This window comes from Meles meles, chromosome 10, assembly GCF_922984935.1.
Source record: "Meles meles chromosome 10, mMelMel3.1 paternal haplotype, whole genome shotgun sequence".
In the NCBI taxonomy this organism is placed as follows: Eukaryota; Metazoa; Chordata; class Mammalia; order Carnivora; family Mustelidae; genus Meles; species Meles meles.
Window position 1 is genome coordinate 18,257,479 of NC_060075.1, and position 27,747 is coordinate 18,285,225.

Here is a 27,747-nt window from a genome sequence, read left to right on the forward strand (position 1 = left end):
GGGTCCAGAATTGACATCTTGTAACTCCAATACTTTTTCTACTTTCTCTTATTTTCCTGTATCATCCGACATCTTTCAATAGATAGCTTTTTACAAAATTGTCTTAGTTTATTCAGTTCTAGAGCTAAGTACAGGCATGCCCAAAGATGGTTTCTTACCTATTTTGTAGGTTTTTGGGGCAGGAGAGTCTACATATGTCTACAGAACCCATTATAGTGAGTAGAAACCAAGTTCTTAGAAGAGCCACGGGAGGAAGAAAGAGCATACCATGTTTCCTCTGTTGGACACATTCAGTCTACCTTCAGATACTTACTATGCCATGGTTCTGATGGTTGCTCATGTCATTATTCCTAGAACAGGAAGACTTGCCAAGGGAGCTAGTGATATAATAATTACTGGTTTAGAGAAACTACCAAGTTTATCTGTGTTATCCCTGAATTCACTTTCTATACTTCCTCCAGTTTCCGGGTACTAGGATTAGCCCTACGTGACTGACGCTCCAATCGCTCTTATAGGTCGTGATGGGATAGTCATCCATCCCAAAGTGCTAAGTAATTATCTTACACCAGGAATATATATATATATATTTTTTTTTTGAAAAAAGAGAAACTCAGATAATGCAGTAACAAATGCATAGAAATAAACGTCTAATTGTAGATTTTAAGGGATCCATGGGGGATAGTTTGGGAATACTGAAATCTCAATATCCTTCAAATGGCATCAGATAAGCACTGTTATGTATTAACATCAGCCTAAAGATACTATGGAGAATATAAAGAGACATCAATTAATAATTGTTATAAAAAAGCTACTTTTTGGGCGCCTGGGTGGCTCAGTGGGTTAGGCCGCTGCCTACAGCTCAGGTCATGATCCCAGGGTCCTGGGATCGAGTCCCGCATTGGGCTCTCTGCTCGGCAGGGAGCCTGCTTTCCCCTCTCTCTCTGCCTGCCTCTCTGTCTACTTGTGATCTCTCTCTGTCAAATAAATAAATAAAATCTTAAAAAAAAAGCTACTTTTACCTGTTGCTTTAATTCGAAATCAAAATCATAGAAGCCAGAGGAAAAGGAATAAGGTAGTCGGGCAGAAGAAATCCAGGTCTCCTACCTCAAATATCTTTTTAGAAACCAAGCAGGATCTCGTCCCGGTATTTTCACTAAAAAGAGAATAAGCCATGAAATATCTGAATGGAGATTTTTTAAAAGATTAATGAAATTTAATACTTTTACTTCTTGACAGTTGCCTCATTCATACATTTAATGGCTAGTTTAACTGAGTTTATCGTCAATCTGCCATTGTTTTCCTTAGACACGAAGTATATTAGTACGTATTTCCCCTAGAAGCTTTTTAATTAAACTGTTTCAAGAGAATAGCAAACAGTAGAAATGCCTATCCAATAACTGTCAAACAATTCAGAACTGAAAATACATATGTTAGATCTACAAAGGACATATACATGTACAGTCGGGAGACTAACTGTTTAGAGAGCCCGCCTAGGACACAGCCATGACAGACCAAAAAAGTAGTATAATATGTAACAGGTAGCTATATGTCACATGTATTATTTTAACATTAAAATATAAAATAGGTATTGACAATAGGTATTCTTTATTTGCTTTTGTTACATAAACACTATTATTTAAGAAAAACAATAGGACCAGTTAAAAGTGGCGTTTAGCAGAAATTTATAGAAGACATTAAGCAGTATGTGTGAGAATAATAGAACAATATTTTTGTTTCTCTCCTCTGATACAGATTTTAATTCCTTTTGGGCATTTTAATTTTATAAGCCATATTATTGTGCATTTTTAAAAGACACATAAATATAAGATTTTAAAAGCTGAATGTAAATATAATCGGGCTATGAACAATAATGGGTTTGTGTTCCATGATAAAGTAGGATCTTTTTGCACTTTGTGTTTCCTTTTCTGATAATACTTCTCTGAGTTGCCTGAACCTTTAGGAAGTTCCTCCTTTATGTAGTGTTATTAACACTGAGCACATTCAGAGACCTGACTTGCCCTCTCCTCTTACCGAGCTCACTTTTACACTGGCCCCTGGTGGCGGTCCAGTGCAATGACATCAAGCTAGAGACCCCATCAACAGACAGACCTGAGTATGGAATATGATTTTAGTTATTAGCAGCAGCAGGTTTTTGGACTTGTAAGGAATTAGTTTCCATCTCTCTAAAACTACCCAAGCTTGTTTTTAGTAGATTAGCTTTCTGGCATTCAGGCCATCTGCTTCTTTAAATTCATCATGTAGGTGCTGCATTTCTGAAATGTCCATTGTTTTTATGTATTTATTTATTTTAAAAAAGATTTTATTTATTTATTTGACAGAGAGAGATCACAAGTAGGCAGAGAGGCAGGCAGAGAGAGGGGGAAGCAGGCTCCCTGCCGAGCAGAGAGCCCGATATGGGGCTCAGTCCCAGGATCCTGGGATCATGACCTGAGCCGAAAGCAGAGGCTTAACCCACTGAGCCACCCAGGCGCCCCATGAAATGTCCATTGTTTTTAGACCCTTTGAAACACCCCGACTGTCACCGTATGTTAAATTTCTTTCTCAGGGAAAATGTTTATAAAGCACGGAGGTAATCTGAAGGTGGATTTCAAATAAATTACAGTTTTCCTGGCGGTTTCATTTGGCTGCCCCTTTAGGTAACGTATCTTTGGGTTTTGAGGCCGTCTTTCTTCCCCTAAATGTCATTTCCCCCCCCACTGTATGAGTTTTTGTCATAACCTACACACAATACCAAATAGTTCAGGTGCAATGAATCCTTTTCTACAGTCCATGGTGCTTCTTCAAAGATCTTCGAACAGTTTTAGAGAAACAGCATATAAATTATTTTACTGTAGTGTTTCCCCACATTCTCATCTTCAAACTATTTCCAAATTAGAGGATGTTCTTCTTTTCCCACATCTTGAAAATGTGATTTAATGGCAGAGCCAACATTTTGATGGCTTTTCTATGGCTGGCAACAATGATAGACATCTTGTAGGTGCAAGTCTATTGTAAATAATGCTGCAATAAACACTGGGGTGCACAGATCTTTTCGAATTAGTGTTCTTGTATTCTTTGGGTAAATGCTAGTAGTGGAGTTACTAGAACATACGGTAATTCTCTTTTTAATTTTTTGAGGATCTCCATACTGTTTTCCACAGTGGCCACACCAGCTTGCATTCCCACCAACAGTGCACGAAGGTTCCCCATTCTCTTCATCCTCACGAACACCTGTTGTTTCTTATGTTCTTGATTTTAGCCATTCTGATAGGTACGAGGAGATATCTCATTGTGGTTTTAAGTTACATTTCGCTGACGAGGAGTGATGTTGAATATCTTTCCATGTGCTTATTGACCATCTGTACGTCTTCTTTGGAGAAATGTCTGTTCATGTCTTTGGCCCATTTTTAACTGGATTATTTGTTTTTTTGGGTGTTGAGTTGTATTAGTTCTTTATATATTCTAGATACTGTTTATCAGCTATGCCATTTGCAGATATCTTCTCCCATTCAGTAGGTTGTCCTTCAGTTTTCTGGATTATTTCCTTTGCTGTGCAAAATCTTTTTATTTTCATGTAGTCTCAATAGTTTATTTTTGCTTTCGTTTCCTTTGCCTTAGGAGACATATGTAGCAAAATGTTGCCATAGCCAATGTCAAAGAAATTACTGCCTATGCTCTCTTAGTGTAGGCTTTTTATGATTTCAGATCTCACATTTAAGACCTTACTCCATTTTGAGTTTATTTTTCTGTATGGTTTAAGAAGGCGGTCCAGGTTCATTCTTTTGCATGTAGCTGTCCACTTTTCCCAACACCAGTGGGAAGAGACTGCCATTTTCTTATTGCATATTCTTGCCTCCTTCATCAAAGATTAATTGACCAAATAATTGTGTGTGTGTGTGTTTAGGGCCCTCTATTCTGATCTATTTTTGTGCCCATATCATACTGTTTTGATTTCTTGTTTTGCAGCATATCTTGAAATCGGGGATTGTGATACCTCTACTCTTGTTCTTTTTCAAGATGACTTTGGCTATTCAGGGTCTTTCGTGGGTCTGCACAGATGTTAGTGTTATTTGATCAAATTCTATTAAAAATGATGTCAGTATTTTGATAGGGATTGCATCAAATCTGTAGATTGCTTTGGGTAGTATGGACATTTTAACCATATTTTCTCTCCCAATCCATGAGCATGGAATATCTTTCCATTTGTGTTATCTTCAGTTTCTTTCACCAATGTTTTATAGTTTTCAGAATACAGATCTTTCACATCCTTGGTTAAGTTTATTCCTAGTTTTTCTATAATTTTTGGTGAAATTATAAGTGGGATTTTTTAAATTTTTCTTTCTATTGCTTTATTATTAGTGTATAGAAATGCAACAAATTTCTCTATATTGATTTTGTATCCTGAGACCTTGCTGAATTCACTCATCAGTTTTAGCAGTTTTTTGGTGGAGTATTTAGGGTTTTCTATATGTGGTATCATGTCATTTGCAAATAGTGGAAGTTTTACTTCTTCCTTACAAATCTGGATGCTTCTTACTTCTTTTTGTTGTCTTGATTGCTAGGACTTCCTGTACTATGTTGAATAACAGTGGTAAGAGTGGATATCCTTGTTCCTGATCTTAGGGGGAAAGCTCTTAGTTTTTAACCATTGCGTATGATGTTAGCTGTTGGTTTTTAAATATATGGCCTTTATTATTTTGAAGTATGTTCCTTCTCAATCTACTTTGTGGAAGGCTTTTATCTTGAATTAATGTTGGACTTTGTCAAATGTGTATTCTGCTGTTTCAGGATGGAATGTTCTGCTTCTGTTAGATCCGTCTGGTCCAATGTGTCATTCAAAGCCACTGTGTTTTTGTTGACCTTCTGTTTGTTTGGATGATCTATCCATTGATATAAGTGGGGTGGTTCAAGTCCCCTACTATTATTGTATTACTCTTTTTAAATTTTTATTTTTTTAAAAGATTTTATTTACTTATTTGACAGACAAGTAGGAAGAGAGGCAGGCAGAGACAGAAGAGAAAGCAGGCTCCCCGCTGAGCAGAGAGCCCAATGCGGGGCTCGATCCCAGGACTCTGGGATCATGACCTGAGCTGAAGGCAGAGGCTTTAACCCACTGAGCCACCCAGGCACCCCTATTATTGTATTACTCTTAATCACTTCCTTTAGGTTTGTTACTAGCGGCTTTATGTATCTGTTGTGTGTATAAATATTTATAAATGTTATAACTTCTTGTTGTATGTTTCCTTGATGATTATGTAATGTCTTCTTTGTCTCTTGTTTTGAAGTATATTTTGTTTATTTTGAAGCATATTTTTTTCTGATGTAACTATTGCTACCTCAGCTTTCTTTTCACTTCCATTTGCATGATAAATATTTTCCATTCCTTCGCTTTCAGTGTGCATGTATGTTTAGGTCTAAACAAATCTCTTATAGGCAGCATATAGATGGGTCTTGCTTTTTATTCATTCTGTCACCCTATGTCTTTTGATTGGAGCATATAGTCCATTTACATTCAAAGTGATTATTGATAGGTGTGTACTTATTGCCATTTTTTTTCTTGTTTTATGGTTGATTTTGTAGTTCTTCTCCATTCCTTTCTTCTTTTACTCTCTTCTCACATGATTTGCTGGCTTTCTTTAGTGATATACCTGGATTCCTTTATTTTTTGTGTATCACTGATTTTTGATTTGTGGTTACTGTCAGTTTTGAATATAACATCTTATATATATGCCAGTCTATATTAAATTCATAATTGCTTAAGTTTGAACTCATTCTTTACTCCTCTCCTTCCATTCTAGGTATATGGTGTCATGTTTTACATTCTTTCATTTAGTGAAATCCTTGACTGATTTTTTATAGATACTGATTTTATTGCTTTTGTGCTTCCTACTTTCTTACTCCACTTATGGTCTTTCCTTTCCCTCATAGACTCCCCTTTAGCATTTCTTGTGAGGCTGGCTTTGGGATCATGTACTCCTTTAACTTTTATTTGGGAAACTCTTTCTCCTTTTATTGTGAATGATGGCCTTGCTGGGTAGACTATTATTGGCTGCTAGAGTATTATTTTGTCGTCTTAGCACTTTGAATATAGTATGACAATCTCTTCTGGCCTGCAAAGTTTCTGCTGAAAAATCAGCTAGTAGCCTTATGGGGTTTCCTTTGTATGTAATTATTTTTTTCTCTTGCTACTTTTAAAATTCTCTTGTTATCACATCTTTTTGCTATTTTATTACTCTGTCTCTTGGTGTGGAGCTCCTTGGGTTGATTTTGTTGGGGTCTTTCTGAGCCTGCTGGACCTGGATTTTTGTTTCCTTTCCCAGATTTGGGAAGTTTTCAGATATTTCTTAAAATATATTTTCTGCTCCCATTTCTCACTCTTCTCCTTATGAAGTCCTATAATGCAAATATTATTAGACCTGACGGTGTCGCTGAGTTCTCTTAGTCTAATTTCAATTTTTATTATGTTTTTCTCTCTCATTCAGCTTGATTGCTTTCCATTACTATTCTCCAGGATGCTGATCCACTCTTCTGTTTCATCTAGTCTACTGTTTTTTCCAACTAACATATTTTTAATTTCAGTTATTGAGTTCTTCATCTCTGATTGGCTTTCTATCTCTTTGTTTAGGGCATCACTGGGGTCCTCCACTCTTTTCACAAGTCCAGTGAGTATCTTTGTGACCATTACTTTAAATATTCTATCAAGCATTTACTCATCTCCATTTTGTTTAGCTCTCTTGCTGTGATTCTGTCCTTTTCTTTCATTTGGAACCAAATTCTCAGTTTCTGTTTCTAGGTGTTAGGAAAGTCAGCTGCGTCTCCTACTTTCCAAAGTAGTGGCCTGTGAAGAAGAGGTTCTGTGGTGCCCTATAATGCAATGTCCCCTGCTCACCAGAACCTGGTGCTTAAGGGGCATCTCATCTTTTGTGGTTGAGCCACTTTTGCCTCCAGTCCAGTCATCGGCATTGGCTCTCTTTGCCTAATGTGGGTAGGATTTTGATCCTGTGTTGTCAGTGCTAATCAGGGACTGCTTTGGCTTGAGCTGGAGTCAAACTAAGCATTTGCCAGAGATACTGTAAGCACCAACCTGCTGGGCACTTTTCCTGTGTTGTCTGAGAAGCTTTGGTTGGTGGGTGTGACCTGCTGTCAGACTACATGTCTGCCCCAGCCTACTGCTAGGGCTGCAGGTGGACTGGTGTGTGAGGGAGTCACTTTGGAATGGTGCTGGTCTCTCATAGCTGCATGCACCCTTCCAGGCCTGTGGAACTGCCTTAGGTGGGTTCTTCCCAGTGGTATATGGGAGGGGCAGTTCACGGGGGGTTAGGAGGTTTGTGCAGGTCTGCTGTGGGAGACAGCGTGGAGCTGAGGACTGCTTGGAGGGGTGCGTCTGAAAGAGAATGTGGGGGTGGGGCACACTGTTAGCAAGTTAGGTCATGAGTGTTGGCACTCTACTGTGTCCCACAGGTATCCACGTATCTAGGCTGATGTGTGGGGTAGGGAAATGGCACCTGCTAGCTCTTTTATTTCTGGAGAAGTCTCCCAAAGATCCCTGCCCCTCTAAAACACACTCTGAGATGATTAAACAAATCTCCCTCCTATATGCCCCATGTGTTTTTCAAATTGCTGTGTTCATGCTGTATCTCAGTGGGGCTGTGTGTTGTGCTGTTTCTTTAAGAGGGGGGACTGAAGTTTTCTGTTGCCCTCCTGGCTCTCCCAGGAGTTGAGCCCACTGAATTTTAAATTTCCAGGTATTAAGCTCCGCCAATTGTAAGAACTCTCAAAATTATGCCCCTCTTGTTTTCTTTCAGGTTCTCCAGGCCTGGGGTTCTTGTTGTGCAGGTCTGATACTCTTTCCTTTCCATATTTGTGGCATTCCTCCCTATAGCGAAGAGTCCCACTGGTCCATTTAGCTCCCGACCTCATCTCTGCCCTTCCTACTCTCCTCTTAGCTATGATGAGTCTGTTCTGCAGTCTTTGGGTCACTTTGTGGGTTATTTACAATGATGCAGGTGTTACCTAGCTCTGTCTTTGGGATGAGGTGATCATAGGATCCTCGTACTCCACCATCTTCCCTGGAAGTCTACATTGTTTAATTTTCTCATATGTTAAATCAGTCTCGCATTTCTGGGATAAATTCTGTTTTGTCATTGTGTATAATCCTTTTAATATGGGATTCAGTTTGTTGGTATTTTGTCTTTTTGTCTTAATTCTTAATAGATTCAGATCTTGGCAAAAAAAAATATATATATATAGTCTGTTCTGCTGGGATTATTTTATTTATTTATTTATGTATTTAAGATTTTATTTATTTATTTAATAGAGAGTGAGAGAGAGAATGACAGGGGAGAAGGTTAGAGGGAGCAGCAGACTCCTCATGGAGGAGGGAGCAGCAGACTCCTCATGGAGTTGGGAGCCTGATGTGGGACTCGATCCCGGGAACCAGGGATTCTGGGATCATGACCTGAGCCAAAGGCAGTCACTTAACCCACTGAACCACCCAGGCGCCCCTGCTGGGATTATTTTAATAATCATCATCCTGAAGGATGACAAAGCAGAATCCCTCAGCTAAGTTGCTTTTGTCTTTCTATCATATAGAGTTTTATTCTCTCTGGAAAGGGGAGAATAAATATTGGTAAGAGATGACAAGTCAAAAGGCTCTGAGTGAGTTATTTCTAGTCCCAGACATATTATATCTCAAGTAAGGAAAGAATTTACATACAAAATCACAAAACCACTGATGCCTCCCCCCCATTTTTTTTTTTTTTTTTGGTAAGAATTCAAGGAAGTGACTCTCTGCCCTCTGCTAAACAATTTAAGGATCAATTCTCTCAAGAAAACATTCCCTGAGATTTCCAGGCTGGACTTGGTCCTGTTTTCTGAAAAAGCAGAGCTGTTTGTGCACGTCGGTATCACTCAATCTTTCCAACTCTTCTTAAAATGAACTCTCTATGAGCCCTACTAAAATTTGATAACTACTTCTTAAATGATGAGTAGCTAATCTAGTTAAGGAGAGGGAGAATTATGTTTCAGGCAGAGAAGACAACAGGAGAAAAAGCACAGTGGTAAGACGGACGTATTCTGAGGTTACAAGAAGATCATCTTTGCTGGGTCTAAAAGTGAAAGGCAGAGGATGGCAAGAGGTAAAACTGGGGAGGTAGTCAGGAGCCAGTTCACTGGAAGTCTAGTACGCCATGTTATAGAACCTGGTTTCTAGGCTATAGCCAGTGGTTGTCAAAAAAATCTTTTTCTTTTGAACAGAACAGTATTGAAAGAAAGCTATGCAGGATGAAGAAAGGTTTGAGGGGCTAGGTCCTAACCGTCTGGGCTTTCACTATCTCTCAAGATAGCTCCTAAAGTGTCAAGTCACTAGGTAGGACCTGCAAATTGCCAACATCAGAATTATCAAGTATCTTAGAAAAATGTGATTCAGGGACTAACAACAAAGACCACCTCAGAATCAGAAGCTGGGGTTTCCATAAATTCCCAGGTAATTCTTGAGTGCATTAAAACTTTAAAACCAAACATTGTATAAGACAACAAGCCCATGACCTTCAAAAATGCCAGGGCTGTGCATGACAAAGAAAGGCTAAGTGGCTATTCCATATTGAAAGAGAATAAAGGGATGTGGCATTTAAATGTGATTTTTGGGGTGCTAATGGAAGTCCTGTGGGGCGCCTGGGTGGCTCAGTCATTAAACTTCTGGCTTCCGCTCAGGTTATGATCCCAGGGTCTTGGGATCAAACCCCACATTGGGCTCCCTGCTCAGTGGGGATCCTGCTTTTCCCTCTCCCTCTGCTCCTGCTTGTGTTCTCTGTTTCCCTGTATCTCTCTGTCAAATAAATAAATAAAATCTTAAAAAGAAAAAAAAAAAAAAAAAAAGGACTCTGCCAACTTCAACACTGCTAGGAAACTAGGAATTACTGTCTATATTCCTAGTTTACTCACCCAAACCTTGATTAGGGAATGATCTTCTGAAATAATCCAATATACAATCATTTGATACATTTGGCTTTATATCTAGAAAAGATGACAAAAGATCATTAGTAGCATGAAAATAATTTCAATCTTTTCTACTTCATATTTTTTTTTAAACAAAAAGGCTAGAACATGTAAATAGTTTAGCTCAATAATACAAACAGTTCTCACATATGAATTATTGTTGCATTTTTGCTCTTTATCGTTAAAGTCTAAAAAATGTTCATACCCTTTGGGTCAGCAATTCCTTTCTAGGAGTCTATCATAAATAAGAATGTATACTAGTAGAGTTATAAGGTCTTCATTATTATAACAGAAAAGAAGCAAAAGAAAAGTTTAACAAGGGAGGTAGGTAAATTTAAGATTCACTAATACAATGGAATACTTTGCTACCATTTAATAACATGAAGAAGTTTATAATATACTGTAATTTTAAATAACAATGTAGGTTGCAAAACAACACAAACATTCTGTGGTTAATTAACATGGAGTATATGTGCTCAGACATAGAAAAAGGTCTAAAATGGGCTTTTCAGTTCTAATTTTTGATACTAAATTTCAATAGAAGACTATATTAAAGTTATATATTAAAAGTGATTTTCTTGTATGATCACTATGAGAAAGAGTAGTTAAATTTCAAGTCAATAAACCATTTAGTTATAATAGAATTTCCCCCTTTCCTTGATGTGGTTATTATTCCCATTTCTATTTCTAGTTAGCCTGCTAGATCATAAACTAAATGGATATATATATATATATATATATATATATATATATATATATATGTACATATATTTTTAATTAGGTTCTCTCAAATCCTTTTTTGGAAGTAAGTGTGGTATAAATGAATAGTAATGCAGATAGAGAGTCAAATTCATATCCAACTTAGCAGATTCCAGTAGAAGTAAATGAATAGCCCAGAATTTTCTCTCCTGAGCTCATCCTCTATTAAGTTAAGAAATGAGGTTTTTTTTAAACCTAAAATCCCTATATTCTGTTTAGGGAAAAACCTCTCAAATCAGAGATATCCATCAAGTTCATGGCCACTCACTCCAACCCTCCAGTGTAGTTGACCACTCCTTTCTCTGTGCTCTCCAGGAGCCCAGTCTAGAATACTGGCATTGCACCCGTAACACTGCAGTCAATCTGTTTACTTGTTTTTCTCCCCCTTTTAAAAATGAGCTTCTGGGAGTAAGAAATGGTGTCATTTACTTCATATCCCTAGCACCAAACACACTGGCAACCTCAAAGACGTGGCACAAAAAAGTGTTTGTTGAATGAATGAATCGTTTAGAAGCAGAACATTACCTTTCACTTCAGAATTTGATTCTCTCTGTCTTTGCAGTAAATGTCCTTTATCACACGCCTAATGGAACACAGGACCAAAAGGAAAACAATGCTATGTTATAAATATGAAAATGCAGTATATTTCCTGTATCATCCTTGGTTTAGCAGTTTTCAACATTTCTCATTTTATCATAGGTTTAGAGTAGACAAAAATGCCTCTTAAATAAGAACCTCTTTTTTTTTTAATATTTTATTTATTTGACAGAGAGAGATCACAAGTAGGCAGAGAGGCAGGCAGAGAGAGAGGAGGAAGCAGGCTCCCTGCGGAGCAGAGAGCCCAATGCGGGGCTCCATCCCAGGACCCTGGGATCATGACCTGAGCCGAAGGCAGAGGCTTTAACCCACTGAGCCACCCAGGCGCCCCAAATAAGAACCTCTTAATACCTTTCACAACACCACTTTTCTCCTACAGCAATGAGAAGAAAATACTGATATTTTGGCTACTAAAGGGAGTTAAAAATCTTTTTTACTTCATATAGAATTTATTTACAATGAGAGACAAGAAATGTATGCTTACAATCTCATTTAAATGAGAAAAAAGATGTAGCTAAGAATATGAAATGAGTAAAAATATATAAAATTGTGTGAAAGTGTTAATTGATTACAAAACTATCCTTGTGTAAAAAAGATAAAAAACACTTTTTCATAGCTTGTCAAAGTCCAGAGTAAGTAAGAGCATGCACATGACATTGCTTTCTACCTTGAAAAAGTTGTAATGACCCAGCTAGCCTAAATGAGACATAAAACACCGTAGAATTATGACAACAAATCCTGAATAGTCTATAAATCATGTGACCAAACTTTGTTCAAAAAGTTTGTTTCCAAACTTTTGTTTCTGCATCTGTGCTATGTGGATATTATAGAGAATTTTCCAAAAGGGCAACGGAAAGGAAAAAAATATTGAAATAATCAACATTTTTTGGCCAACATGTTATGCATGTTAACATGTTGAAAAGTGGACTATGAAAGAGTTAAAAACTAAACTTCCGTTCTTTGCAGATAAAATTGGCAGCAAAAAATTTGACATGATCATTATGAAAATGAAAGTATAAAAATAAAAACTTAATTATTAAAGGCACAGAGAAAGGAAATATTCTAGAAAAAATATACAAAGTTAAAAACAGCAATATTATATAATCACGAGAATTTGGAGAGATAAGAGGTAAAATTAGGCTGGAGAAATTCACTTGTTATAAGACTTGATTTGATGAACCCTGTCATTTTTAGCCCTCTTTCCTTGAATTGAAATGATGATGTAAGCAATAAACTACCACATTCATCCTGCAGAAAATCACCAGGCCAGTGTCCTTATGACCATGATCTCCTAATTTTAACCACGGTAATCCATAACTGTTTTGCAGAAAGTTTTCCAAATCAATTATTGAGAATGACCTGGTAGGAAATAGAGTTAACTAGGATACTTTAAAATAACTTAAAAATAGGCGGTCCTGGGTGGCCAGTTAAGTGTCTGCCTTTGGCTGAGGTCATGATCCCAGGGTCCTGGGATTGAGTCCCACATTGTGCTCCACATCGAGCCCCATTGAGAAGTAAATATATATGTGTCTCACAAAATCTACATACAAAACAATAAACAATCCCACAAACAAAATCTAACTTTGGTTATTGAGTTCTGCAAATGAGTTAACACACTGATACTGATTAGAGAGTTTGTTTACTGAAATTTTTTAGTAATCTTGGCCCTTTCCCAAGCATACTCATGTTGCTTAGATTGCAAAATTTACAAACAAAAAAAAGGTATCATTGTAAAATATCCAATATTATTCTTAACAGTGTACGAGACTAGAATTAAGAATGTATGAGGACTACTGCACACAAACGCGTGCGTGCACCCTGCGGAGTGCATCGGCGTCAGGCTCACGGCATCGATAAGGTATAATGTCTGCAGGATGTTAACGCTGGAGAAGTAAAGGCTGCAGCAGAGCTCCTGTGCATACATTTCTTTGCAACTTCCTGTGACTATGTAATTCTTTCAAAATAAAAAGTTCTTAAAAAACGCTATTTGTTTTTGTCTGGTTCTCCCCAAAGGCAAAATTTCTGACCTGAGTGTCTCTGGATCTGGGGGAGGCGGGGGGGGGGGCAGTGGCACTCTTCTCTCAGTGACACCTACTTTAGTTGCTGAGCTGCAGGTGGAAAGAGGGCAGTAGCCTCAGGTCTTCTGCATTGGCCACTTCCAGGGTGGAATCACCATTTTACAAGCCAAGGCAAGGGCAGTTGGAGCCAAAATATGTAATGCGGCATTCCCAGCAGAATCTGTCTCATGAATGGGGCCTGGGTAGAAGAAGGGGCCCCCACCTGTTGGCTGCACTCACCTGGAACCTCAACAACAGGGAGCTGGAGGCAGGATATGAAATACTGATGCCCTGCCCTCCTTGGGAAGATAGCCCTCGGACTGGCATCTGTGGAGAGAGGGGGCCCCGTGTTCTTGGCCGCACTGCGGGGTAGGGAAGATCTTGATTCAAATACCACAGGCTCTTGACGTTTTCTTTTTATCAAGTTTTAGTAGATTTTCACAAATAGATGTTTTTTCATTTGCTGTTTGCCCTTAGGACAACTTTCAGAAACTTTAAATGGTTTTGTGTGTGTGTGTATGTGTGTGTTAGTATCACCAATTTTTGCTGGATGAATGGATCTGCAGAGCTCCTCATGCTGTCATGATGGAATCGATATTGCAACATTGTCTATTCCTACACCTTTGTACTGCCATTTAATTTTTCTTCACCTTAATTAGCTTTCTTAGTTTTAATTTCTATCCTCGATGTATCTTTGTAAGATGCCTCAAATACTTTTCAGAGTAAACTAAGTGATTTAAATACAGTACCTTAATAAAACCCACCTCTTATCTGTCAAAGTTCTTTTGTGTTTTTATAAAGAGAAAATAATATGAGCAAAGTTTTAATCATTCACTTTTCCTGGGCGGGAGGAGAATTAGGGTATGGGAAGTGTAACAAGAAATGACTTGCCATTCTCCTGCTACCGTTTTTTCAAAAAACTGTTCATAACCAGATCAGTGTGTACCTGTTGCTCTTCTCTGGTGTTCTGATGACTTGCTATGGTAGAATTTCTTTCCTTCTTTGTTTTCAGGTGTTTTTTCTTGTTTTTTATCTAAATAAAAGGGTCATATTTAAAATTAATATTTAACACATCAAAGACCATATATATCTGTATATATGCAGATATAAAACTATCTTGAATAGACTTCCAGTTCTATTATTCTAAGTACAGCTAAAAATCCTGGGTATTATATAAATATTAAACATAAGAGGCTCCAAAAATTGGAAAGAAGGTGGCAGACTGGTTAGGGACCTCAGGAGCAGAGGAGTAGCAGGATGGTGAGTAGATCCTGTGTTTTGTTTTCGCTTCAGACATCCCAGCTTTAGAGCTGGAGAAACCAGCAACCCAGAAATGCCACTAAGTGAAGAAATAATGTCTGAAAACTTCCTGAATTTGATGAAAGACATGAATGTAAATATCCAAGCTCAATGAACTCCAAGATGAACTCAGAAGCCTATGATGAGATACATTATAATCAAACTTTCAAAGATAGAGAATCTTGAAAGTAGCAAGAGAAAAGCAAATTATTACATGCAATAATATGCAAAAAGATTATTAGATTTCTCAGGGCACCAGGGTGGCTCAGTTGGTTAAGCCTCAGACACTTGGTTTCAGCTCAAGTCATGATTTTAGGGTCATGAAACTGAGCTCTGTGTCAGACTCCATGCTCAGCACAGAGTCTGTTTGAAGATTCTTTCCCTCTGCCCCTCCTCTTGCACGCTCTGTCTTTCTAAGATAAATAAATCTTAAAAAAAATTTATTAGATTTCTCATCAGAAAATTTGGAGGCCAAAAGATAATGCACCAACATATTCAAAGTGCTTAAAAGATGGCATATTTGTCCTTCAAAAGCTAGGAAAAAAATTAAGATATTCCCAGATGAACTCTCTCAGCTTTTCTTTGTGACCACCAGACACATCCTGCAAGAAAAGTTCAAGGGCATCCTGTAAGGTGAAATGAAAACACACTGGAAACTAACATGAATCTGTAGAGAGAAATAAAGATCTCAAGGTAACAACATGGGGAATTATAAAAGCTAGTTTATTTTTGTAACAATGGTTTTAAAGAGCACTTTTCCCCATATAATTTAAGAGATTAATACATTTAAGGAAAAAAGTTATTAATGCTGTTTCATCCTGTTGTGATCAGAGAAGATACTTTGTAAGACAGCTATCTTTTAAAATCTATTAGGACTATATTTGTTATATACCAACAAATTAGATAACCTAGATGAAAGAACAAATTCCTAGAAGCACAAAACCTAGCAAGACTATATTACAAAGAGATAGAAAATATGAACAGATGAATAACTAGTAAGGAGGTTGCATCTGTATAAAAAATCCCTCCGCAAGAACAACAAACCCTAGACTTGATGCCTTCATGGGAGAATTCTAACAAACATTTAAAGAGGAACTAACACCAGTCCTTCTCAAACTTTTCTAAAAAACTGAAGAGGAGGGAACTCTACTAACTCATTCTATGAGGCCAGTATTATTCTACTACTAAAGCCAGACAGACACTACAAGAAAAATCAAAGACCAGCATCTCTTATGAAAATTAATGCAAACAATCCTCAACAAAAGACTAGCAAATTAAATTCAGCAGCATATTAAAAGGATTGTACACAGTGACCAAATAGGAATTATTCCTGAATGCAAGGATGGCTCAACATACCAAGTCGATCAATGTAAAACACCACATGATTATCTCAATTCATGCAGAAAAGGCAATTGACAAAATTCAACACCCTTTCACCATTAAAAAAAAAATCCCAATAAACAAGGCATACAAAGAAACTACCTCAACACAATAAAAGCCATGTACGAAAAACCTACAGCTAACATTGTGTTCAATGGTGAAGACTAAAAGAATTTCCTTTAAGATCAGGAATAAGCCAAGGATGTTTGTTTTTATCACTTCTATTCAACACAATACTGGAAGTTCTAGTCAGAGCAATTAAGCATGAAAACTGAAGAAAAGGCAGTGCAATGGGAAAATAAGAAAATGATCTGTGTAGATGACATGATCTTATATTTTAAAAACCCTAAAGAAATCCATAAAAAACCTGTTTGAACTAATAAATCAGCAATGTAGGAGGATACAAAGTCAACACAGAAAAATCAATTGCATTTTTATACACAAAGAATAATTTGAAAAGAAAATTACAAAAAATTCCATGTACAATAGCATCAAAAAGAATAAAATACTTACAAATTAATCAAGGTGAAAGAACTATATAATGAAAATTACAATACACTGCTGAAAGAAATTAAAGATAAAATTGATTAAATTGTATCTCTTGTTCATCAAGTGGAAGCTTTAATATTATTAAAATATCAGTATTACCCAAAGTAGGCTATGGATTTAATCCAATCCTTACCAAAATCCCAATGACTTTTTTTTTTTTGCAGAAATAGAAAAATCCATCCTAATATTCATATGGATCTTCAAGGGACTCCAAATAGGAACAAAACTGGAAGGCTTGTACTCTCTGATTTCAAAATTTACCACAATCCTATAGTAATCAAAACTGTGTGGTATTGGCATAAAGACAGACATATAGACCAAAGAGAAAGAATAAAGAGCCCATAAATAAATCATTGCAGAAATGATCAGATGGTTTTTGAGAAGGGCTCCAGGACCATTCAATGGGGGAAAAGACAGTCTTTTCAACAGATGGTGCTCAGAAAACTGGATATCCTCTTGGAAAAGAATGAAATTGGACCCTTAACCAAATACCAAATAAAAAATTAACTCAAAATAGATAAGGACCTAAATGTAAGCCTAAAAGGATAAAAGTCTTAGGAAAAATAAAAACAAAGGATGAAACTGACAACCCTGAATTTGGCCATGATTTATTGGATGTGACCCTGAAGGTCAACAGCCAATAAGGGACTGAGGTCCTTAGCCCAACAGCCTCCGAAGAACTGAATTTTGTCAACAGTTACGTAAGCGTGATTAAAAGTGTATCCTCCCTCAGTCAGGCCTTCAGTGAAACCATAGCTTGACCAACACCTTCACTGCACTCTTTTGAGAGACCTTAGACAGAAGCATCCAGCAAAGCCACTCCCGAAACCCTGCCTCACAGAAACAGTGGGATAATAAGTATCTGCAAAGTTTTAAGCTGCTGCTTGTGGTGATTTGTTACTCAGAATAGAAAACTAATACATCTGTCTTATTCCATTCAGCTGCTATCACAAAATACCACAGAGTGGTTGGCTTAGAATAAAGGAAATTTATTTCTCATAGTTCTGCAGGGGAAAGGTTGAGACCATTATGGCAATATGGTCAGTTGAGTGGTCTCTTTTGGGTCGCAGACCTCCTATTGTATCTTTATGTGGTAGAAAGGGTTAGGGATCTCTCTGGAGCCTCTTTTATAAGGTACTGAATCATCCGGAGAGCTCTGCCCTCATGACCTAATCACCTCCCAAAGGGCCCACCCTCTAGCACTATTATATTGGGCATTATAATGTCAACATATGAATTTGGGGGAGATAGAAATATTCAGGTATAGCATTCTGTCCCTGGGCTCTCCAAATTCAAGTCCTTCTCTCATGAAAAATACACTCATTCCAACCCATCCCATTCCAAGTTATGTTTCCAAAATACAGCGGTGGGATAGCACAGGGCAGACATTCCCAAAGGGGGAGTCAGAAAAGAAAAAGAGGGCAATGGATTCCAAATAAACTCAAAATCTGGCAAGGCAAACTCAACAAGATCTTAGGGCTCAACACTCATCCTCTCTGGCTCAATGCTCTGCCGTCTGGACCCACTAGGGTGGCAACATCGCCCTGCAGCTTGGTGGGGTGCTGCTCCTGTGCGGCTCTCTGTGAGGGCACTGCCCGTGATGCGGCCTGTGGCTCCATGGCCTCTATTAAAGGCCATTTATCCTCTAGCTTGTTGAAATCTAGGTGGTAGCCTGGATGATCTCTTAGTTACCTTTGTTTTTTTTTTCTTGTCTTGCAGAACATTGCGCTTTTGCAAATAGATCTGTGGTACCATACTGTAAACCTTTCCTTCATTCTGTCCTCTCTGACCACTTTAGTTCAAACTGGCAGTTTTCCTGATGGGGTGGCTGATTAGATTAGTTCTGCGGTTCACACACACACTAACCTGCTTAACAATCAGGTGATCTCCACACCCTTACTATTCTCTTCTGAACACATGTTCCTATTTTTTGTAATATTGCAGGCTGAGAATTTCTTAAATCTTCACCCTCTGGTTCCTCTTGGCTTAACAATTCCTTCTTCTCTCTCCTTGTATTTCACTATAAGCGGTCAGGAGGAATCAAGCTGCTCTTCAACACTTTACAAAGAAATCTTTTCAGCTAAATATCCAATTTTATCACTCACAAGTTCTTATCCCTCATAAGTTCTATCCATAAAACAACAGAACACAAACACAATTCAGCCTAATTCTTTACCATTTTATAGTCAGGATTAAAAATTTCTCCATTAGCCAGTAACATGTTTGTTTCTGAGACTTCATGAAAATTACCCTTAATATTCATATTTTACCAAGCTTCTGTACATGATTATTTGTGCATTCTTTAAGAAGATGGAAACTTGCTCCCCCTCTTTCCTTTTTAAAAAATTTATCTATTTTTTATTTTTTTATAAACATACAGTGTATTTTTATTTCCAGGGATACAGGTCTGTGAATCGCCAGGTTTACACACTTCACGGCACTCACCATAGCTCCTTCTTTCCTTTCTGAGCCCTCACCAGAGTCGCCTTCGGAAGTTCCTTCATGGCAATAGCCGCGGTTTGTAACATGCACTTCAGAACTCTACCAGCCTCTACCCATTATCCAGTTCCAAAGCCAGCACCACATTTTTAGGTACTTGTTACAGCAGCATCCCACACTCGGTACAAGACAGACCAAGTCTGTCCTGGTCATTTGTCTTAGTCACCTCCCAGTACCGTCACATTGAGGGTCAGGGTTTCAACCTGTGTATTTGGTGGGGGCATAAACATTCAGTACGTAACACCACCTGAACTCCCTCCTCCTCCTCCTCCTTCTAATTTCCTCCTTAGGCACTGACCATGACCTGATACAGCAAATATTTTACTTATTTCTCATCATTTCTTTATTTCCACCAACTAGAATAAAAGCAATGAAAGAAGATTTTTGTCTCATTTTTTTTCACTGCTCTATCCCCAACACATAGCTGAAGCTCAATATATAGTTGTTAAATAAAAGAATAAATGGACATTGAGTTTGCAGTCAGGTGATGTATGTTATGCTACTCATGTTAACTCTCATTTACAGGTGGTGTGGCTTTTGAGAAGCTCGTTCTCTGGATTTTTTTTTTTTTTTTAAAGATTTTATTTATTTATTTGACAGAGAGAGATCACAAGTAGATAGAGAGGCAGGCACAGAGAGAGAGAGAGGGAAGCAGGCTCCCCGCCGAGCAGAGAGCCCGATGCGGGACTCGATCCCAGGACCCCGAGATCATGACCTGAGCCGAAGGCAGCGGCTTAACCCACTGAGCCACCCAGGCACCCCTCGTTCTCTGGATCTTTAGAGTAAGGGTTTACAAATTCTAAGGATAGAAAATTCCATGATTTAGAGATATGTCACATAATCAGGAAGTAACAATTACTGCTATACAATAATTACATAACTGCAGGCATATTTTTGTCTGATTGTTAGTCACAATTAGGAGAGTACCTATTCATATATCCATACCATAGGCAGAGATTCTTAATCATACCTGAGAAGTCAACTTGAGAAGATAAGTCTGAGACTCATTGGATTCTGAACTGTCAGAGCCTCGGCTACTGCAAAATATAATAATAAATAACTTTGATATAATAATTATTATGTTATTTTCATTACTATTCATATTTATAATTATATTTATTAAAATTTACAATGATCAATTTATTAATTTGATCTATATTATGAATATTAAAAAATAATAATAAACAACAATACTTAGGCGGCATTTTAAACTTTTAGCTGTTGTTTTTACCATATTATTGGAATGGTAGAAATGTTCTAATTGTAAGAAGAATGTTTACAAAGGTAAACATTACAAATAAATTTGTAAATATTACAAAGTGTAGATGTCATAGTTCTAGGCATCTCAGAGTATTAGAAGAAAAATGACTGAAATTGGAACACATAAAATAGAAACAAATCCATGAGTTCAAAATGATACTTTCCTGCCACAAAAACTTATTAGTCACTTCTGGAGGTGCAGGGGCACTAATAAAAGTCTGAAAATTTATAAATAAAGGAAAAGAATCAAACATTTGTTCTGTTTTTCTTATAGGAAACTGTACAAAATTAGCACCCTTCATTCTTCCAACAACATTTCCTTTGCATTAAATTTGCATTATTTGCTGATTTAGAGTATGTATGTGGCATCTCTATAAATGTGTCAATTCTCTGTGGGTAATGTCAGCATTAAAAACAATTTGAGTATGTCTTTCATGTATAGGACATAATAGGTGCTCAGTTAATATTACTCAAGTCAATAACTGAAGTCTTAATGAAGTTGGAGCAAAGTAAAATGTGTGGAAAAAATTTTCCTCTACCTACAGTTGGGGTTTTCAGTTGAGACTGAGAATTTTATATCCTCCTGTTACTATAAAGAGCACAGAAACACAGCACAACAAATTATGTTCTATCCGCCATCTTGGCTTACCTCGAGTCTAGATCCAGAGTCATTTCTTTCAGAGAAGTATCTGAATCCTCAAGGATTTTTTCCAAGTTTATATGTTTTTCCATTTCTTCTAATTCTTTCAGGCACTGATAATACTAGGGGAAAATGTCAAATTAATCCTAAATTAACTCTATTTCCTAATTAAATGAATTGAATATTGATAGACACCTGGAACAATAGCTATGGGGACATCAAGTACCAGAAACCTCAAACACTGTTAGGATATTAAAACAAAACAAAACAAAACAAAAACTGCCATAGGCCCTTAGGTTATGTTATCTCATAAACTTGAGTTTGATCCATTACCAAATGGACTTTGCTTACCTTGGTTCGGTCTGGATCACAATAGTCCAAGAGAGAATCACAAAAATGATATCCCATTGACTCCAAGTCTTTTGTGTTGAAATGAGTGCCCCGTTTATTACCTAAAACATTAATAAGTTTATCCACCATTGAGGATGAGCTAATCATTTGTCCTTAACAGGTGGGCCTAAATTGTAAAACAGAAAGTATAAATAAACAACATCTGATATGATCTATATCCTGTCCTTTGGATTTTCTTCTCTGGGGCAGGTCATTTAACAGTTTACTGCTTTCCCTCCTTCTCTCTCCACATCTGGATGGAAGTTAACACATAATAGTCTATGTTGTAAGGCAGAAGAAAATTGAGTAAAAAATTATGGAATACTTGGTTACCAGTTATAAACACATTCCTAATCACTTAGTGAAAAACTTGGGTAAATATTTTAATGTTTTCATCATCATAGATAGTGTTATATCAGTTTCAAGGTGCTTTAAAAGACAGAAAATATATGTGTGGATTTCTAGCGCTTTCCTTTGAATCAATAAATTTTCTAAAAATGTAACAATTTTCTTAATATGGAGTATTCTAAGGGTAAATTAGATGTGACTAAAAGATTTCTTAGGGGCACCTGGGTGGCTCAGTGGGTTAAGCCTCTGCCTTCGGCTCAGGTCATGATCTCAGGGTCCTGGGATGGAGCCCCACATCGGGGCTCTCTGCTCAGCAGGGAGCCTGCTTCCCTCTCCCCGTCTGCCTGCCTCTCTACTTGTGATCTCTGTCAACTAAATAAATAAAATCTTGAAAAAAAAAAAAAAGATTTCTTAAATGAGGGGTGCCTGGGTGGCCCAGTGGGTTAAGCCTCTGCCTTGGGCTCAGGTCATGGTCTCAGGGTTTGGGAATCGAGCCCCACATTGGGCTCTCTGCTCAGCAGGGATCCTGCTTCCCCCTCTCTCTCTGCCTGCCTCTCTGCCTACTTGTGATCTGTCAAATAAATAAATAAAATCTTTTTAAAAAAGATTTCTTAAATGTGACTAGAGAGCATGCTTTTATTTTTAAAGGAACCAAGTACTTCCATTAAAATATATATTTACTTTCTCAAAGAACCCCCAACACGGCCAGTCTACATTGACTTGTTTTGTTTTTTAAAAGATTTTATTTATTTATTTGACCGAGAGAGAGATCACAAGTAGGCAGGGGCAGGCAGAGAGAGAGGAGGAAGCAGGCTCCCCACTGAGCAGAGAGCCTGATGCGGGGCTCAATCCCAGGACCCTGGGATCATGACCTGAGCCAAAGGCAGAGGCTTAACCCACTGAGCCACCCAGGCGCCCCTACTTTGACTTGTAAATAGCAAATCCATCAAAAACATTTCTATCCTTTTTTTTTTTTTAAAGATTTTATTTATTTATTTGACAGAGATCACAAGTAGGCAGAGAGGCAGGCAGAGAGAGAGAGAAGCAGGCTCCCCGATGAGCAAAGAGTCCGATGCGGGGCTCAATCCCAGGACCTGAGACCATGACCTGAGCCGAAGGCAGCGGCTTAACCCACTGAGCCACCCAGGTGCCCCTCTATCCTGGTATTTTAAGCATGAGCATTGCTCTTTCTTGAAATCCTGAGTCATCTGTAAGGACTCCTTCTTAAAAGTAAAAGTAAAGATTAGATCATTAAATAACCAACTGGGTATTCTAGCTATAGTCTAACACTTCGTTTCCTAAGCAAAGGGAAATGGTGAGATGGAGATACACAGAGTGGTATAGTCTGTTCATCCTATATATAGAAGCGATTGGACACCGGCATGCATGTAAGTGGGAAGAAGTGCCCACTATCACATTATCCACATTATTAATATCACATTAAAAAGGGTTTCTTTAGGGGCACCTGGGTGGCTCAGCTGTTAAGCATCTGCCTTTGGCTCAGGTCATGTTCCCAGGGTCCTGGGACTGAGCCCCACATAGGGCTCCCTGCTCAGCAGGAAGCCTGCTTCTCCCTCCCCGACTCACCCTGCTTGTCTTCCCTCGCTCACTGTGTCTCTGTCAAATACATAAATAAAATCTTGAGGAAAAAAAGAAGTTTCCTTGTCGTAAAGCTCTGAGAGCCGTGAATGAGAACACTTGGTCTTACCCAGGGTAGATCCACAAAAAGTAGCCTCCATGGTAAAGCTGTTCCTGATTCCCATTTTCCACATTACTACCCTTCCTGTGCCCTCTTTGCTCTTCTGAACATTAAATTTGCAAGCTGAGAATGAAAACTAAAAAGAAGCAAATAAAAATGAGAAAATGTGTTTTCCTGAGTACAATGTCTTTCTCAGGAAGTAGGGTGAAAATGAGAAAGTAGTGCATATGCAGTAATTCTCTCTGAAGCTTCAGGGGCTGCTTTTATTTCCAAACCAGAGGAGATAACTCAGTTTAAGGATGACATATTTACATTTCTCAGAAGTACAGATTTGAAAACGCTGGCAATAAATTTTCCTTTTTATGTGTAACATATGCATTCAAAAACCATTGATTAATTCTTGATACTGTTGGGATAAGCTCTTATACTTTAAAAAACTTATAGGAAAGGGCTTAAATATGTTTAGGAATAAAGATTAATGTAGATGTTTTGAATAAGACAAGGATGCTTTATTTTCACAAGCTCAATCACTGGAAAGCTCTCCTGAAAGACTGTTATAACGTTAGTCTCTAAAAGTTTTTGCAATTTTAAAAATTTACAATAAAATTACATTGTGTTGCATTCTAGGACTTTGACACATGTATAGATTTGTGTAGCCGCTATCGCAAATCAGGATATAGGACAATTCCATCACCTCTAAAAAACTCCCTTATTTCTTTGCAGTCACAAGTATTCATTTTGAAGCTACAGTAAATGGTACCATTCTCAGTTTTGGTTTCCAACTGTTCCGTGTGAGTATACAGAAATGTAGTTCATTTCTGAGGGGAGACCTTGTCAGGTAGGAAATTGCTAAACTCACTTGTTAGTTCTAGGAGGGATTTTTGTGCATTACTTTGGGTTTTCTATGAAGGCAATCATGTTCCCTTTATTCCGAAGTGTCTGCCTTTTCTTTCTTTCTCTTGCCTTTCAGCACTTAGAACCTCCAGCACAAGGCTGAATAAGAAGGTGTAAGGGTGGCTACCCTGGCCTTGTACCTGACCTTGGGAGGAAAACAGTCTTTTATCATTAGGTATAGTGGTAGGATAAGGCACATTTTTTCCTTCACATTTCAAATTATTGGTCACTAAACATTCCACATAGTTGCTTTTTTATGGTCAATTGTATAAGCCATTCAAAAGAACTCAATAAAAAAGCAATTTACCGAATAAGGTGATCTATTCTGCAGTCTCAGGTGGACAACATGTAACAAAGAAAAAGTAAAAAATCTTAAATGATCTTACTTTATCTGGACAATTTTTGCTCAGCATAAGTGGAAAGATCCGTTGCTGTAAGTACAATGCCTTACATCTGTCGCTACCATCACAGCCATACATGAAGATGTTCTCTTTTCTACTATGGCCATGAAGGTCACAATATAAAATAACCTCTCGTTTCTCCATCAATCTACCGAGAAAAAAAAGAATAAGTTACAAGCAGTTACTAAATTTTATCTCTGCATTTTTCTATGGATTTACAAGTCTACTATCCAAATAAATAGAATTTCTTGTATCCTTTCTTTCTTTCTCTTATCCTGACCGTATATTAGTAACAATTTTAAGACATCTATAATGATTTCCCATTAGCTATATATAAAATATGAATGCTTACCTTCCATTACAAGGACAAAATTTGCCTTGCTCCCAAGACTCTCCAACGGGATCCCTCTGCTTTATTATTCTGGTTTTCCATCGTACAAAGGAAACAGCTCACTCCTACTTTGCCCATTAGCTTTCGCAGAGACTCTTCCTGACTCCAATACCTTCTCTCTTCATTTCCATGAGTGCAAATACTGCCCCTCATTCCCCAAGGCTGACTTCATGTCTCACTTCCTAACTAGTGAAGGCCACAGGTTTTTCTTTTTTTGAAGTCCTATAGCACATAATACTGGTACCATTTGCTTGAGACTCGCCTTGGAAAGTCTTCATATTTTTGATACTTAATCTTGTTAAGAGTAAGAAATGCTTCAAATCATCTAGAACAGTGCTGTACCCCCAAGTATCCAAATATTTGTTAAAAATTGAGAACCTGACAACCTGGTGCTGAACCAATTATTATACGACCCTTGATTAAAGTGAGAAAAATGGTACCAAAATTTGAATTTTTTTCTAGTAAATTTCTAATAAATAAGGAAATTATTACACATTTCGTAGGAGCACAATTCTTAGCTTGTATAACTTAGGCATATGATCAATATTCCAGCAATAAAAAATAAGCCCCCAGAGGTGCTTGGGAGGCTCAGTCAGTTAATCATCTGCCTTTGGCGCAGGTCATGATCCCAGTGTCCTGGGACTGAGTCCCATATCCAGCTCCTTGCTGGGGAGCTTTCTCCTTCTCCCTCTGCCTGCCAGGCTCTCTCTCTGACATATAAATAAATAAAATCTTAAAAAAATAAAATAAGCCCCCAAACTGATTGGTGAAAATAACTAGGGATGCCTCGGTGGCTCAGTCGGTTAAGCCGCTGCCTTCAGCTCAGGTCATGATCCCAGGACCCTGGGATCAAGTCCTGCATTGGGCTCCCTGCTTAGTGGGGAACCTGCTTCTCTCGCTGCCTCTGCCTGCCACTTTGCCTACTTGTGCTCTCTCTTTCTGACAAATAAAAAAAAAAAAAAAAAAAAAAAAAAGAACTAACAGAGAGGCTTTAAAAAGGTAAAAAAAAAAAGTGGTGGTATTAAGGTGGTAGGATGATGGGTTATGCCTTTTTTCATATTTCTAAACTTTATGCATTATATTACTTAACCAATATTACATACACTATTTGTTATATCTGGAAGGATAAATACAAAAATGTTAGCAATGGTATTTGTAGTAATATGAAATGTATTACTTTCATAACAAAAACATTAAAACCTAAAATCAAAATATTCAAAGCATAGCTTCTATTAAGAATACTCCTTTAGGGGCACCTGGGTGGCTCAGTGGGTTAAAGCCTCTGCCTTCGGCTCAGGTCATGATCCCAGGGTCCTGGGATCGAGCCCCACATCAGGCTCTCTGCTCCGCAGGGATCCTGCTTCCTCCTCTCTCTCTGCCTGCCTCTCTGCCTAGTTGTGATTTCTCTCTATCAAATAAATAAAATATTTTAAAGAATACTCCTTTAAACTACAGTGAAATCCCAAAGTGAGGTCTGTTACATGTATTAATTGACTGCCCTTTTATTTGGTGCCCAGTAAGTTCTAATTGATAATATAAGACTGACATAAAGCCACTAAAATATCATTTTAAGTTTTTAGAAGTGGATTATAAAGCAAGATTATCGTGTTAGGGCCTTAAATATGAAATATGCTGAACATTTTTTAGCTGGCATTTCCCCAGTTTTAATGATCTTTCAGTTTCTTACATGTAAATCAGAATAAACTTCTCAGTAATTCCCAAAGATATCTCATTACTTCCAAAGGGTCTGATTTTACATGAATTTAAATCGCCTGAGAAATGGCTTGGGTCTTTTTTCTTACCCACAGGTTAAGATAGTCTAAGTATCTTATACTAAGCATCCCACACTAAAATCCACTCTTTCTTTATTCTCATATTCTTTTTTTAATTCTCATATTCTTTAAATATACTAAATCTTAGCTGCTTGTCTTCCCACACATGTGACTTTTTATTCTACTTACCTAACTATGATTAATTGCATTAAGGTAGTTTTCTTTCTTGGAAGTCTTTCTGAAACTAATTGAATGGATTCCTACCTTAACCTTCTTACAAGGCAATCTGAGAATGGAGACATTTAAAGTATTTTCCATAGAGACAAGCCAAAGGGCCTTGGCCTATAATCCATCTTGTATTGGACCAGGGACCCTTAAAGTCAAAGAGCACTAAGTAGATATAGATATTTCTAATCAGTTTCCATATATATAAAAATTTTTTTGGAATAATTTTAGATTACAGAAAATGTGCAAAAAATAGTAAGAGTGTTTCCATATATACCTCACTCCATTTTCCCTAACAAATTCAATAACCATGGTACAGTGTTCAAAAACGAAGAAACCAACATTGGTACATCACTAGGAACTAAACTCCCAATCTTATTTGGACTTTGCTAGTTTTGCCGCTAATACCTTTTCTGTTCCAGAATCCAGTCTAGGATACCACATTGCACTTCACTGTCTTTTTGTTGTTTGCCATCCTCAGATACATAAGGAAGTCATGGGTGGATTTTTTGTTTTTTTTATCACTTAACATTTCTCAGATAATTGCAGGGAATCCTGGAGTCTATGTTTGTGATGCTTATGGAAACAAGA

General features: G+C 37.6%; 1 protein-coding gene and 1 long non-coding RNA gene across 2 annotated transcripts in view; one reads left to right on the plus strand and one right to left on the minus strand.

Annotated features, from left to right (window-relative positions):
• Positions 1-13,377, plus strand: part of LOC123951427 — a 34,465-nt gene extending 21,088 nt beyond the window's left edge. Inside the window, exon 3 of the long non-coding RNA XR_006820469.1 lies at positions 13,111-13,377. This is a non-coding gene — a long non-coding RNA (uncharacterized LOC123951427). The remainder of the gene's footprint in view (positions 1-13,110) is intronic.
• AGBL3 (AGBL carboxypeptidase 3) overlaps positions 1-27,747 on the minus strand; it is a 51,473-nt gene that overhangs the window by 4,039 nt on the left and 19,687 nt on the right. The window contains exons 8-16 of the mRNA XM_046020118.1: positions 24,754-24,916; positions 23,483-23,609; positions 21,388-21,488; positions 21,046-21,158; positions 20,107-20,173; positions 14,356-14,442; positions 11,281-11,338; positions 9,943-10,014; positions 1,105-1,153 (exon numbers count right to left, since the gene is read on the minus strand). Of these exons, the coding sequence (XP_045876074.1) occupies positions 1,105-1,153; positions 9,943-10,014; positions 11,281-11,338; positions 14,356-14,442; positions 20,107-20,173; positions 21,046-21,158; positions 21,388-21,488; positions 23,483-23,609; positions 24,754-24,916 (837 nt within the window). The remainder of the gene's footprint in view (positions 1-1,104; positions 1,154-9,942; positions 10,015-11,280; positions 11,339-14,355; positions 14,443-20,106; positions 20,174-21,045; positions 21,159-21,387; positions 21,489-23,482; positions 23,610-24,753; positions 24,917-27,747) is intronic.